Genomic DNA, 13,432 nt, shown 5'->3' with positions numbered 1-13,432 from the left:
TGCCAGGTACTTTTGCATTACCTCGTTCATCTAGACAGGGGTTGTCCTTGTCTTCGTTCAGACAGGTAGAGAAACTGAAGCTGGATTTCACACATTCATGGAACTGGTAAATGACAGAGCATCCGGCTCTGTGTGCTCTGCCTCCTAAACTTGAACTCTGAGGCTCTCACTGTTGCCATTGACCACCCATACAAACCTCCCCTCCATCCTCTCCTTGTGATGCTGAGAGAGGGACTAGGAAGGAGTGGGACGTTTGTACTGAAAGTTCACTTTGTAAAAGTCTCACTGTGTTGTTTCCTTTCTGGTTCCTTCATCTCATTCTATTTCATTTTATTTATTCTCATGTATTTGGGCGGCAGAGAGTGAGCTCCCCTCCTCTGGTTCACTCCTCACATACCTGCAGTGGCTCCTCACTGGGACCAAGGCCAGGACCAGGAACTCAGCCCAGGTGTCCCTGGTGGATGATAGGAACCGAGTCACATGTGCCGTCACCCGTGCCCTGGCCCACAAGAGCAGGAAGCAGAGGCAGGTTTCAAAGCCAGGCCTTGTGATATGGGACGTGGGAGTCCTGGCTGGCATTTTAACCAACAGGCCAAGCACCCACCCCTCCGGTCATTTTTTTAATATTCAAGGGCAGATGGTCTCTAACTTTTTGACCTCAGGACCTCTGTATGCTCTTAAAAATTGTTCGAGATCCCAAAGAGTTTTTGTGTATGTGGGTTATATCCGTCAGTGTTCCATATTTTTAAAATTAAAACTAAGAAAAGTTGTAAGGAATTAGTTCATCTAAAATAATTGTACATATATGTTAACTTAAATAATATCATATGAATGTAACTGTATTTCACAAAACCAAAATAGATTTAATGAGAAGAGTGGCGTTGCTTTACGCTTTTGTAAATCCTCCTTATCTGGCTTAATGGGAGCAATGTGAGTCCCACGTGTTTCTGTGTAGGTCTTTGGTGATGTGAAATGACCTCCTCTTTCACTTCCCTGGTGGGAGGGGGTGAGAATGGAAAGACAAATAACAACTTAGTACTTTCAGAAAAACACTTGTTTGACCTTATGTCCCCCATACAGTTTTCCTAGTATTTTTAAACATTTGTGTTTGCTTATTTTCATTTTATTTCAAAGGCAAGGAAAGACAGAGACCTTCCATTCACTGGTTCACTCTACAAATGCCCACCACAGCCAGGGTTGGACCAGACCAAAGGCAGGAGCTCAGAACTCCATGTGGGTGGTAGGGACCCAAGCCCTTGAGCCATCCCTGCTGCCTGTCAGGGTGCACAGTGGCAGGATGCTAGACAGGACCCAGACTCAGCACTGAGATGGGATGTAGGTGTTCCAAGTGGCAGCCTATGCTGCTGCACCAAATGAATGCCCTAGTGTTTGTGGTTTTCAATTTGGGCTCTTTACCTGTTGCAAAATAAAATGGAACATGAATTAGAAAGTCTGTGAAGTCTGTACCTCTCATTAATCATTAGTCATGAATTACTGTCTTTGGGCCTGAGTTTTCTTTTTCTTTTCTTTTTCTTTTCTTTTCTTTTTTGACAGGCAGAGTTAGACAGTGAGAGAGAGAGAGAGAGAGAGAGAGCAAGAGAGAGAGAGAGAGAAAGGTCTTCCTTCGTTGGCGCTGATCTGAAGCCAGGAACCAGGTGCTTCTCCTGGTCTCCCATGCGGGTGCAGGGCCCAAGCACTTGGGCCATCCTCCACTGCCTTCCTGGGCCACAGCAGAGAGCTGGACTTGAAGAGGAGCAACCAGGACAGAACTGGTGCCCCAACCGGGACTAGAACCAGGGGTGCCGGCGCCGCAGGTGGAGAATTAGCCTAGTGAGCCGCGGCACCAGCCAGGCCTGATTTTTCTACATCTATAACATGAAGTACATCATCTTTGAGACCCCATCAGCCCTAAGAGGCTGTGACGCATTCTGAGTTATAGGAAGTCGCAAAAATAAGATTTTCTCATGTAGCTGCAGTTGTTTTTCCAGATTCTGTTGTTTCATCACCTCCTCTCCCATAAACCTTCACAGTATTTAAACTTAAATTTTATGGCAATCTTTCTGGAAAGTTCTGCACCATTAACTTGTCATTCTGGGGTGTGTTTTCAAGCTGAAGATTTTTATTTTTTATGTCACCATAAACCTACACGGTACTGAAGCTTACATTTTATAGCAATCCATCTAGAAAGTTCTGCACCATTAACTTGTAATCCCAGGGTGTGTTTTCATGCCAGAAAGCTCTGCTGTTGATTTTGCATGTTCTACCAGATCTGCGGCGGACAGTGCTGTGGCTCTGCCTGCAGTCTTGTGGTCACCTCTGCTTTATGAAAGAGGGGATGGACAAGCCCCACACGAGCCCGTCCTGCCCCTGCCCCTCCTTTCCTCTCGGCCTGATTCACCTGCTCTGAGTCGTAGCTGTCGTCACTGAAAGGGCTCCGGAAGGAGCCGTGGTGACACTGTCTTGCAGGCTGTCACTGGATGCGGTCCACTTTCACTGGAAACGCTCCTCCCCTCCAGCATACAGCCCTTCTTTGTTCCTCGTTGTGACCCAGTCCTCAAGAGCTTTTATTTGCACCTGGTGTGCAATGCTGTATATATCTATCCCTTTAAAAACTCATTGATGACTTACACACGCCAGATAGCATATGAAATTTCCCTGTAAGGCTCAGCCCACACATTACATGCATGCGAATTAGGCCAGCAGGCCTGCTCTGTCCTGCAATGTGATATGAAACCCAAAAGGATGGGTGTCCTTGCAGACCCGCGCCTTGCTCCATTGTCCTTGGTAAAGCGCTCAGAGCAGGTGCCGCGCCTCATTCCCCCACACTGCTTCTAAAAGGCCCTTCACCTCTCTGTGAGTTCTGCACTCTTGGATTCATTTGCAAATATTCAAATCCAGGAAGGCGTCTTTCAAGATGGCTTTATCCAGTGCCCAAAGATGTGTTTCCCACTGAATGTTGAGTTGATGACACAGATGAGGGTATTGAAAAGAATACAACAGAGATGCGCAGGCCATGTGGATTTAAAATGGGCAATCATGCAGCCTTCACAACAGAGCCGGATCCCACTTTCTGAAGAGTTCTAGATACGCTCAGGCACGGATGCTGTCTCGGCAGCTGCTATTTCCATTCCTTTGCCTGATGTAGAATGCAGTTTGGTGTTCATGGGAAGAGAAATAGCCAACAAAGGCCATTCCCGGGGAAATGGGAGAGCATCCTTTTATGCAGAGCCGAGAACGGGCCGGTGAGTGGGAGGTAACGGGATTGCTCCTTTAATCATCTGGGAGTTGGAAAGGTGACCGTCACCCAGCAGTGGCGTTCTCCCCTCCGCTACTCAGTCCCCAGGCGGTGGCCTGCTCTCTTTCACACCGCCCCTATTAACATGTTCCCACTAATGCGTCCTTTCATCTGCGTAAGTGTCTCTGCAGAAGGCTTTTGAAGTCTGTTGAGACAGGAGAAATAGTTCAGCTGTCTTTCTAGCCATGCCAGTCTTCGAGATTGGTACCCTGATGGGCAGCTTGTGGACAGCTTGATTATTTAATGTCTTTTTAGGCTGCTTAATAATACTCTTTGATCACAGGAGGAAGGGTGGCAGAGAAGTGAAAATGATGGAATTCACAGCTTATGGTGCTATTGTGTTTGGGGAAGGCCTGAGCAAAAGAAGAAAACACACTTGCAGTTAGGTCACAGAGGCCTTAGGAAATTCAGTGGAACTTGCTGGGTGTTCAGATGCGGATTCTTTGGCATTGGGGATAACCAGTTATGCATCCAGGACCGAATCTCCTTAATCATTCCCGTTTGAACCACTATTGGCTGCTGCAAGGGGAGTTTATTTATTTTATTTATTTATTTTTTTTTTTTGACAGAGTGGACAGTGAGAGAGAGAGACAGAGAGAAAGGTCTTCCTTTGCCGTTGGTTCACCCTCCAATGGCCGCCGCGGCTGGCGCGCTGCGGCCGGCACACCGCGCTGATCCGATGGCAGGAGCCAGGAGCCAGGTGCCTTTCCTGGTCTCCCATGGGGTGCAGGGCCCAAGCACTTGGGCCATCCTCCACTGCACTCCCTGGCCACAGCAGAGAGCTGGCCTGGAAGAGGGGCAACCGGGACAGAATCCGGCGCCCCGACCAGGACTAGAACCCGGTGTGCCGGCGCCGCAAGGCGGAGAATTAGCCTAGTGAGCCGCGGCGCCGGCCGCAAGGGGAGTTTATTTACAACAACGGCAGTTCTGTTGCTTCTCAGGAGAGCTAGAAGCTTCACCCACCAAAGATGCCACTCAGATGTTTGAGTGCAGAGGAGGAAGGAGAAAAGGCAAACACGGGGTTTGTCCTGGAAGATATTCTTAAGTTATTTCTTTATTAGAGAGAGAGGGGCCGGCACCGTGGCTCACTTGGTTAGTCCTCCACCTGTGGCACCGGCATCCCATATGGGCGCCGGGTTCTAGTCCCAGTTGTTCCTCTTCCAGTCCAGCTCTCTGCTGTGGCCTGGGAGAGCAGTGGAGGATGGCCCAAGTGCTTAGGCCCTGCACCCCATGGGAGACCAGAATTACCTGGCTCCTGGCTTCGGATCAGCTCAACGCCGGCTGTAACAACTATTTGGGGGGTGAACCAACAGAAAGAAGACCTTTCTCTCTCTCTCTCTCACTGTCTAACTCTTCCTGTCAAATAAAAAAAAAAAGAGAGAGAGAGACCTCCCATTTGCTGGTTCACTCCCCGGATGCCTGCAGTAGCAGGGACTGGGACAGGGCCAGGCCAACACTGGCAGCCAAGAGCAAAGTCCAGGTCTCCCACTTGGGGGGCAGGGGCCCAAGTACTTGAGCCATCACCTGCCACCTCCCTGGGTGTGCATAGGCAGGAAGCTGAAGTCAGGAGCCAAGAGCCTGAGACCAAACCCGGGGCCTCTGATGTGGGATTCAGACATCTCAACTAGTAGGCCAAGCACCTGTCGCTGTCTTGGAAGACACTGAACCAGAGAATGCCATTTCCTCCCCCAACATGGGACACGTTGCTGAGAAACAAAGAGATTTCAGGAAGCGTAGACTAGGAGCCTGTGTTTCCAGAAATGATGCCCCCTCATTATTATTAACCAAAGATTTGTGCAAGAGCTGAAAAGTGGATGTCGCTGCACCTATGGGTTATGCCTCTTCTTGAAGAGTGACACAGGCTTCAGAGTCATAAGGCAGCCATCAGTCTGGATTAGGAGGTCACCTGTGGGGTTGTTTTCCTTCTAAGCAAACAGCATTACATTGTCTAAGGACTGGTCTAGAACTCTCGAGTTGGAGTTATAAACGCACCCTGGCTCTTCCGGTAAGTGAGGCCTAGAGCTAACAGTTCAGTGACAGTGTGCCGGGCTCTCTGTGGTAGCTGGGTTTGAGGCCTTGGGTTTGGTCTTGTCTGTGTTGTGCCAGCTTTACCCCAAAGCGTGGCCTCATGGGTCAGCTCGACTTCCCACTTCTTCAGGGCCAGTGCTGTTTTTCAGCTTGCCTGACTCTCCAGGCCGTCCACAGTTGCCCCGTTACTCCTCACTCTTCGCCTCCGTGGCCTGGGCTCTCTGCCTTTCCCCGGTCCCTCCAGATTCCCGCTGGGGCTTCTCCTTCTGTCTTCTCTGGCCAGGGAAGCCAGCATTTAAGCTGTCTCCCAGGCAAGAATGCTGAAGGAAGAGGAGCAGGCTCTGATGCTGCGGACGTGGGTCTTGGAATCCTTGAGCCCACAGGAAATAAGCAGCAAACTTAGGAGGAGCCAGGTTAGGAACAAATGAGAATTTTACAAAAATAAGTTTATTGTTGTTTAAGATTGATAGATTGATTTGAAAGTTAGTTACAGAGAGAGATTGTCCATCCGCGTGTTCACTCCCAAAATGGCCACAGTGGCTAGGGCTGGGCTAGGACAAAGCCGGGAGCTTGGAACTCCATCTGGGTCCCCTCTGTGGGTGCAGGGACCCAAGCAGGTGGGCCATCTTGGGCTGCTTTCCCAGCACGTTAGTGGGTAGCTGGATCGGCAGTAGAATAGCCAGGCTCATGGAATGCCAGCATTGTAGGCAGTTGTGTACCTCACCACACCACGATGCCCGCCCCGGAAAACCAAGTTTAAAATCCTTCCCCACCCCCGACCTGACCTCCCACCTCCGACCCCACCATGGACTTGGTCAACAGGACCGCCCTCCTTCAATAGAGGAGGAGGAAGAGAAAATCCACAGTAAGTGTGGAGGGTGGCATGAGGAGGGCTCAGGGGTGGGCACCTCACGGCTGGCTTCCCTCGTGTCTCTGCCTGGGCTAGTTTGTTAGGGCTGCATAACGTGTTACCCCCCCGGTGGCTCAGGCAAGGGCAGCGCAGGGTCCCGCAGCCCCAGAGGCCAGCAGTCTGACTCTGGTGCCCACGGGGCCAGGCCCTCTTGAAGGCCCGTGGGAGGATCCCTCCCTGCCTCCTGCAGCTTCTGGCTCCGTGGGTTCCTTGGTCTTCTTTAACCTACATGGCTCTGAGCTCTCCCTCGCGTCTGTCCCCACAGCCGCCTTCTCCATGCCTCCGAGTCCTCTCTTCTTTTAGGGACACCAGTCATGGGACTTAGGGCTCACTCTAGCCCCCATGACGTCATGTGAACCAGTGCCACCTGCAGAGCCCCCATTCCCAGGTGAGGTCACACTCTGAGGTTCTAAGTCGACAAGAGTTGGTGGGGGACACTGCTCAACCCACCACACCCTTGCCTTCCCGAGGGGCCTGGGACCACAAGGCTCCATTTCCCATTCACTTCCCTTCTCCCTGGCTATGCTGCTGTCAGATCATGTAGGTGTGGCCCATTTACGCTCTCCGCAAACAAGTGTCAGGTACATGCCTGTTGGGGACTCAATGTGTTCTACAAAGAAATTCTCCAGTGGTGGGCTAGCACATTGGTTCTTTTTTTTTTTTAAGATTTATTTATTTATTTTGACAGGTAGAGTTATGGGGGGAGAAGGGAAGGGAGGTTTTCCATCCTTTGGTTCACTCCCCAAATGGCCTCAACGGCTGGAAATGGGCTGATCTGAAACTGGGAGCCAGGAGCTTCTTCTGGGTCTCCTACGTGGGTGCAGGGGCCCAAGAACTTGGGCCATCTTCCGTTGTTTCCTCAGGTGCATTAGCAGAGACCTGGGTAGGAAGTGGAGCAGCCAGGACTCAAACCAGCGCCTATGTGGGAAGCCAGCATTGTAGGCAGTGGCTTTCCCACTACACCACAGCACCGGCCCCCCCAGCATTGGTTCTTTAAAAGGCCCTCAGTTCCTGGGCTGGGGTCTCCTGAGCTTGCACACTGGTGTAAGCCAGAGCTGTGGCACTCCCTTAGGGTGCCTTTCCAAGATGAACCCTAGAAAGAAGCCATGAACTTCAGGTTATGAACTGGCCTTGCCATGGAGTTCCTGCCTTCAGCCAGCCCTCTACTGCCACCTACTGGTGGAAAGGCAGCTCTGACATTGGCATAAGGCGTAATGGAGGTCCTCACGTTGCAACCTAATTAAGGGGGAACGTCCTGTCTCAATGGACTGTTCCCACTCCATGGACTTTATTGTAGCCTTTCAGCGCCATGCGTGCAAGTTCAGCAGGGGGCGCGTCCTCCAGACGTCAAAGGCAGCGCACTCTGACAGGCGCAGCATCCACTGCCTTTCAAGTTGGCCTGGAGGCTGCAATTACAGCGGGGCCCTGACCGCGGAGGTGCTAATCTTCCCTCAGATCCCAGCCGGCCCTTCTCCTCCGTCAAAGCCAGCGCCGCCTGGGCCTCTTTGAAAGGGCCGCTAGCAGTCTGAGAACTCAGCGCAGAAAATGCCGCCGCCGCTGCTGCTGCTGCTGCTTAGGCAGCGACCTGAACAAAGTGTCTGCCACGTGGGGTCCTCTCTGCCAGTCGCCCAGCCCCCAGATGACGGTACCTTTTGAAGTAAGCCCCCACAGGGACAGGGTTAAGTAGAATGCATGCAAATACAGAGCTTCCTTTATAAAGAAAAGACTGGGAATCTCAGGTTCCAGGTCCCACGGGCTGGGTGACATAAGCAAGGGGACTTTGTCTCCTTGCAGCTCTGGAGGAGGGCAGTGTGCAGTGAAAGCACCCACAACACTGGCTCCCCCCAGGGCTCTCTTTGGCTTGCAGATGGCCCTCATCTCCACAGTTCTTTCCATCATCTGCTGTCTGCATGTGATTGTGTCCAAAATTATTTTTTCTAAGGACATCAGTAATCTTGAGTTTGAGCCCCACCTGTGACCTCATTGTAACCTGATTTCCTCTGTAAAGACCCTGCCTCTAGGGGCCAGTGCTGTGGCAGAGCGGGTTAATGCCCTGGCCTGCAGCACCAGCATCCCATATGGGCGCCAGTTCTAGTCCTGGCTGCTCCTCTTCCAATCCAGCTCTCTGCTGTGGCCTGGGAAAGCAGTAGAAGATGGGCCCCTGTACCTGCATGGGAGACCTGGAAGAATCTCCTGGCTCCTGGCTTCAGATCGGTGCAGCTCCGGCCATTGCAGCCATCTGGGGAGTGAACCATCAGATGGAAGACCTCTCTATCTCTCTCTCTGCCTCTTCTCTCTCTGTGTAACGCTGACTTTCAAATAAATAATTGTTTAAAAAAAAAAAAAAACCTGTCTCTAAATGAGAGCACATTCTTAAAAAAAAATATTTATTTGAGGGTAGAATTACAGACAGAGAGAGGGAGAGACAGAGAGAGGTCTTCCATCCTGTGGTTCATTCCCCAAATGGGCACAACGGCCAGAGCTGGGCTGATCAGGAGCCAGGAGCTTCTTCCAGGTCTCCCACGTGGGTGCAGGGAGCCGAAGCACTTGGGCTATCTTCCACTGCTTTCCCAGGCCACAGCAGAGAGCTAGATCAGAAGTGGAGCATCTGTATGGGATGCCGACACTGCAAGTTGAGGCTTAGCCTACTCCGGCCGTGCCCCTCCTCCCAGGCAGCCAGGCGTTTTTCCTGGGCGGCAGAGGCAGGAGCATGAGCACTGTGTTCCAGGAGGTGACGGGGAAGCGGGAGTCACTGCGGAGTCCTCAGCCTGTGTGCATCGTGGCTGCCCCCGGGCTGCTGTCGGGGCTTCGGAAAACAAATGAATCAGGCAGGGAGCAGTGCTAAAATATCAACTGCTGCACTAACAGGGGGGATGCTGGAGACACCAGCCAGCCTCCTGGGGCCTGCTGATGGGTAGGGACGCTGAGATGGGGCATCAGGAGGCTACGGTACCAACAGCCCAGAATCCAGCCCGCCTCCTGCCAGACCCAGCACAGAGTGCTTGTCTGTGTCTGCACTGTCCACGCCCTTCCAGAGCAGTGCAAGTCCCAGCTTGTGTCCCCAAGCTCAGCGGTACAGACCCTGGCCCTGGGAGAGGAGTCGCGTCCCCTCTGCTGCTGAGTCCAGATATTACGTGCGGGGGCAGCGGTGTGGGAGCTGAGCCGCTCAGGTATCCTTGCAGCCACACAGTTCCGTAGCAGCGTGCCTTTGTCACAGCCACGCTGCCGTGTCCTGGTTTCTGTACATGAGTGCACAGATTGATTCAACTGCCTGCAAAAATGGTGAGCTCTTAGATGCCTGCTACTGCTGGAACCCAGCGCCAAGAGAAACGCGCCCACTCCACCCTGTCCCCAGACAACGGTGCCTTGTGGAGTAGCTCCTAACGCTGGATTGCTGTGAGTGTGATAAGGTGGAAATATGCGTTCTTATTTTTAGGAAGACCAGACTCCCCAGAGCCCGGGAGTGCTGGCTTTGTATATGAAAACAAGGAAGCTCTGAGAAAACTGTCAGTGAACCCAGAGATAGAAAGGACCCCAGATGCAGGGCAGTGGGAAGCCTTCACAGGGATGTGTGCTCAGGCTGTGCGTTTAGGCCAGAATGGGTGAATCGAGGCAGCAAACACTGGTGTGCCTGAGAGGGAGCATCCACCAAGAGAACACAAACAGGAGAAGAAGCGACGCTCGCAGAGATACTCTGGCAGAGAACTTCAGCTGCAAGGCACACAGAGGATGCCCTGAACACGCACAAGGAGAGGGCCTGCTTCAGTGCTTCGGTGGGACCAGGCCTGAAGCCGTAGGTCATTGTAGCTAACAGAGAGCTTCACCACTCTGGTTCTGGAATTCAAGCATTATGGAGACTTCATGGGACTTTTTTTTTTTTTTTAAGATTTATGTATTTTCTTATTGGGAAGGCGGAGTGACAGAGAGAGAGGGAGAGATCTTTTGTCCACTGGCTCACTCCCCAAATGCCCCAACCAGGTTGTTCTAGGCTGAAACCAAGATCCAGGAACTCCATCCAAGTTCTTGAGCCATCATCTGCTGATTCCTGGGACGCATTAGCAGGAAGCTGGATGGGAAGCAGAGGTGCCGAGACTCGAACCAGCACCTCGACATGTGATGGGGGTGTCCCAAGCAGTGACCTGCCCACTGTGCCACCAACTCCCACCAAACTTGGTCTTGATAAGCCTTGGTGAAATTAGCGGGTTGCAGGTCCATCAGAAAAGCATATGCTGATCTAGTCATTGCCTAAGGACACTGAGCCTAATGCACCCCTTCCTGCCTGCACACTTCCCAGGGAATTACTGGGAGAAATATCCAACGTGGGTTGCACCTCTCAGGGAAGAGTGATCAATCACTGGCAATGCTCTGTCTCATCTGCTTTCTCTCTCTCTTTTTTTTTCCCCAGTAAGTGAAACTGCTGACCATCTAAGCACAGGGACAAGATGTACACAGTGTGGGAGAGAAGTTTCTCCTCTCCAGCATTCTCCAGAGGAGCTTGGCTGAGCCCCACGACACACAGAGTAACGACCAGCTGGACCCGGAGCCTGCGAGATGCCTGGGGAGCCTGGGTACACAGGCTGCTCAGCAGACGGGTGGGGAAATACCACACTATTCTATCAATTGCTGTTGCTTGCCGAACTGTGAAGAACTGCATGAACTGTCTTTAAGCTGCTTCTATACCATTGCCAATCACCTTTTTTGGAATTGGAAGTGCTATTTTCCTATGGACTCTTGCGTTATTTCATTTTGCATGCATCCAGTGATTCTACACAAAAGCAACGTACATAATCTGCTTATATATTTTTAAAAAATCCATCCATGCAAAATGGAAAAGTATAAATTCTGCTTCTTTTTTTTTTTTTTTTTTTGCAAAATCATACTCATAGCCCTTGTCATTAAAAGTTTAAATTGGTTTCATTTAAAGATCAGTGTGATCGGTCTGCCTATACTTTATAGAAAACTAGCTTCTATAAAGATTTTTTCACTGTTTATTAGTGAAATGAGAAAAGCAAAGCTATTTATAAAAGGCCTTATGTCGTGTATATACATTGTCTTTGAAATATTTGTGATTTAGTTTATTGCTTGTAAAAGAGAAATTATATAATTTATTTAGTAAATACTACTGTAAACTATAGTTTTATTGAGAGAAATAAAATATTTTGTTCTCAACTGCAGTAGTACATTGATTCTAATGATTCCTGATCTTTACATTTCTTTTATTAATGAATGAAAAATAGCCCAGACACTCTCCATTTTGGGGTACTTGGGAATCCTAAATAAACGGAATATCCTCACAGAGCAAACTGGAAAGGTAGTGGGCTTCTAAGCAGCAGCTGAGCCACGTGTGTCCCATCTCACAGTATCTGGGATCAGTTGCCAGCTCCAGCTTCGGACTCCAGTTCCCTGCTAACACATGCCCTGGGAGGCAGCAGTGAGAGTGCAAGCAATGGGGCTCCTGCCACCCACGTGGGCAACCTGGATGGAGTTCCCAGCTCACAGCTTCGGCCCGGCCCAGCCCCAGCCTTTGCAGGCATTTGGGAAATAGAAAGTTGGAAGTTTGGAAGTTTTCTAACATCCCCCTAGACCAGCCTGTACTTAGCTCATCTGTCTCAGAAACCTCAATACTTGGTACTGTTATTTAATCATTGAGGCATAAAGCAGTTCAGAAAGCTCTTGGAAAAGCGAATTAAAAGATACATTTATTTTGCTGCAACAAAATTTGAAAACCATACATAAGGGAGGTCATCAAAAAGTTCATGGAAAGTGCATATTATAAGAAATCTGAGGGTCGGCGCTGTGGCATAGCGGGTTAAGCCTCTGCCTGCAGTGCTGGCATCCCATGTGGTTGCCGATTCGAGTCCTGGCTGCTCCACTTCCGATCCAGCTCCTTGCTAATGTGCCTGGGAAAGCAGCGGAGGATGGCCCGAGTCTTTGGGCCCCTGCACCCATTTGGGAAACCAGGAAGAAGGTCCTGGCTCCTGGCTTTGGCCTGGCCCAGCCCCAGCTATTGCAGGCTATTTGGGGAGTGAACTGTGGGTGGAAAACCTCCCTGTCTCTCTCTCTCTCTAATTCTGCCTTTCAAATAAAAAACAAAAATCTTTTTGAAAAAAATCTGTGTTTGGATTCTAAATGTTGTTGCACCAAAATAATCTCTTTTTATTTTAGCTTAGTTTTTTGAGCTAGAGAAACAGAGCTCCCACCTACTGGCTCACTCCCAGTCCTCACCATGGCTGGAGCTGGAAGCTGGGAGCTCAGCCCAGGTCTCCCTCGTGGGTGGCAGGAACACAGTTACTGCCTCCCAGCATCTACATTAGAAGGAAGCTGGAGTGAGGAGCCCAAGCTGGACATCATCAAACTGAGCCACTCATGGGGCCAGTGCTGCGGCATAGTGGGTAAAGCCGCCACCTGCAGTGCCGGCATCCCATATGGGCGCTGGTTCGAGTCCTGGCTGCTCCACTTTCAGTCCAGCTCTCTGCTATGGCCTAGAAAAACAGTGAAAGACAGCCCAAGTCCTTCAGCCTCTGCACCTACATGGGAGACCCGGAAGAAGCTCCTGGCTCCTGCCTTCAGGTCACCTCAGCTCCGGCTGTTGCGACCATCTGTTTGAAAAAGTCACCCAATGGAGCAGTGACTTCCAAAGTCTACTAAAATTTTATTTTTAATTTAAACACTTCAACTTGTATATTAGTTCTGTAAAGAACCCTGACTAATGCACAGGGCGTAGCATTTCAATAAGAAATCAGAGCTAGCTAGACTGAGGTATGGACAGACATAGATACATTGATTTAAGTGATTCAGGGGGTTATTAAGGCATTGGCTCCTGCAGTGCAGGGGCAGGCCAGGGAGAGTTGGTGGTACAGACCTGAGGCAGACTGCCTCCTTCCTAGGAAACTTCCGTTTTGCTTTTAAGGACTGGCACCTGATGGTAAGGCCTGCTCACATCAAGGAGATTCCCCCTTCCTTCAGCCGAGGTTGGTAGGCCTTAACCACATTTACATCTACCTGGGAACCCTAGCCTGGGCAAGTTGACACATAACGTTAGCCATTACTTCCTGGAAAGCTACTAAAATGTGGAGGCAGCCTGAAGTTCTCCATGCAAAACTCATTTTTTAAAAAGATTTATTTATTTATTTGAAAGAGTTACAGAAAGACAGAGAAAGAGGGGTGGGAGAGAGGTCTTCCATCCTCTGGTTCACTCC

The 13,432-nt window shown here is 50.5% G+C and overlaps 1 protein-coding gene across 6 annotated transcripts in view; it reads left to right on the top strand.

Annotated features, from left to right (window-relative positions):
- PIP5K1B (phosphatidylinositol-4-phosphate 5-kinase type 1 beta) overlaps positions 1-11,402 on the top strand; it is a 324,599-nt gene extending 313,197 nt beyond the window's left edge. For all 6 annotated transcript variants that reach the window (XM_089336987.1, XM_008256190.5, XM_017341676.4 and 3 more), the window contains exon 15: positions 10,639-11,402. In XM_089336987.1, the coding sequence (XP_089193113.1) occupies positions 10,639-10,641 (3 nt within the window). In that variant the 3' untranslated portion in view covers positions 10,642-11,402. The remainder of the gene's footprint in view (positions 1-10,638) is intronic.
- The last annotated feature ends 2,030 nt before the right edge of the window (positions 11,403-13,432 follow it).

Source organism: Oryctolagus cuniculus, chromosome 1, assembly GCF_051225735.1.
Source record: "Oryctolagus cuniculus isolate XC-2025 breed Fujian yellow rabbit chromosome 1, ASM5122573v1, whole genome shotgun sequence".
In the NCBI taxonomy this organism is placed as follows: domain Eukaryota; kingdom Metazoa; phylum Chordata; class Mammalia; order Lagomorpha; family Leporidae; genus Oryctolagus; species Oryctolagus cuniculus.
The sequence above is the reverse complement of the archived record's forward strand: the minus strand, read 5'-3'. Positions and strand labels throughout refer to the sequence as shown.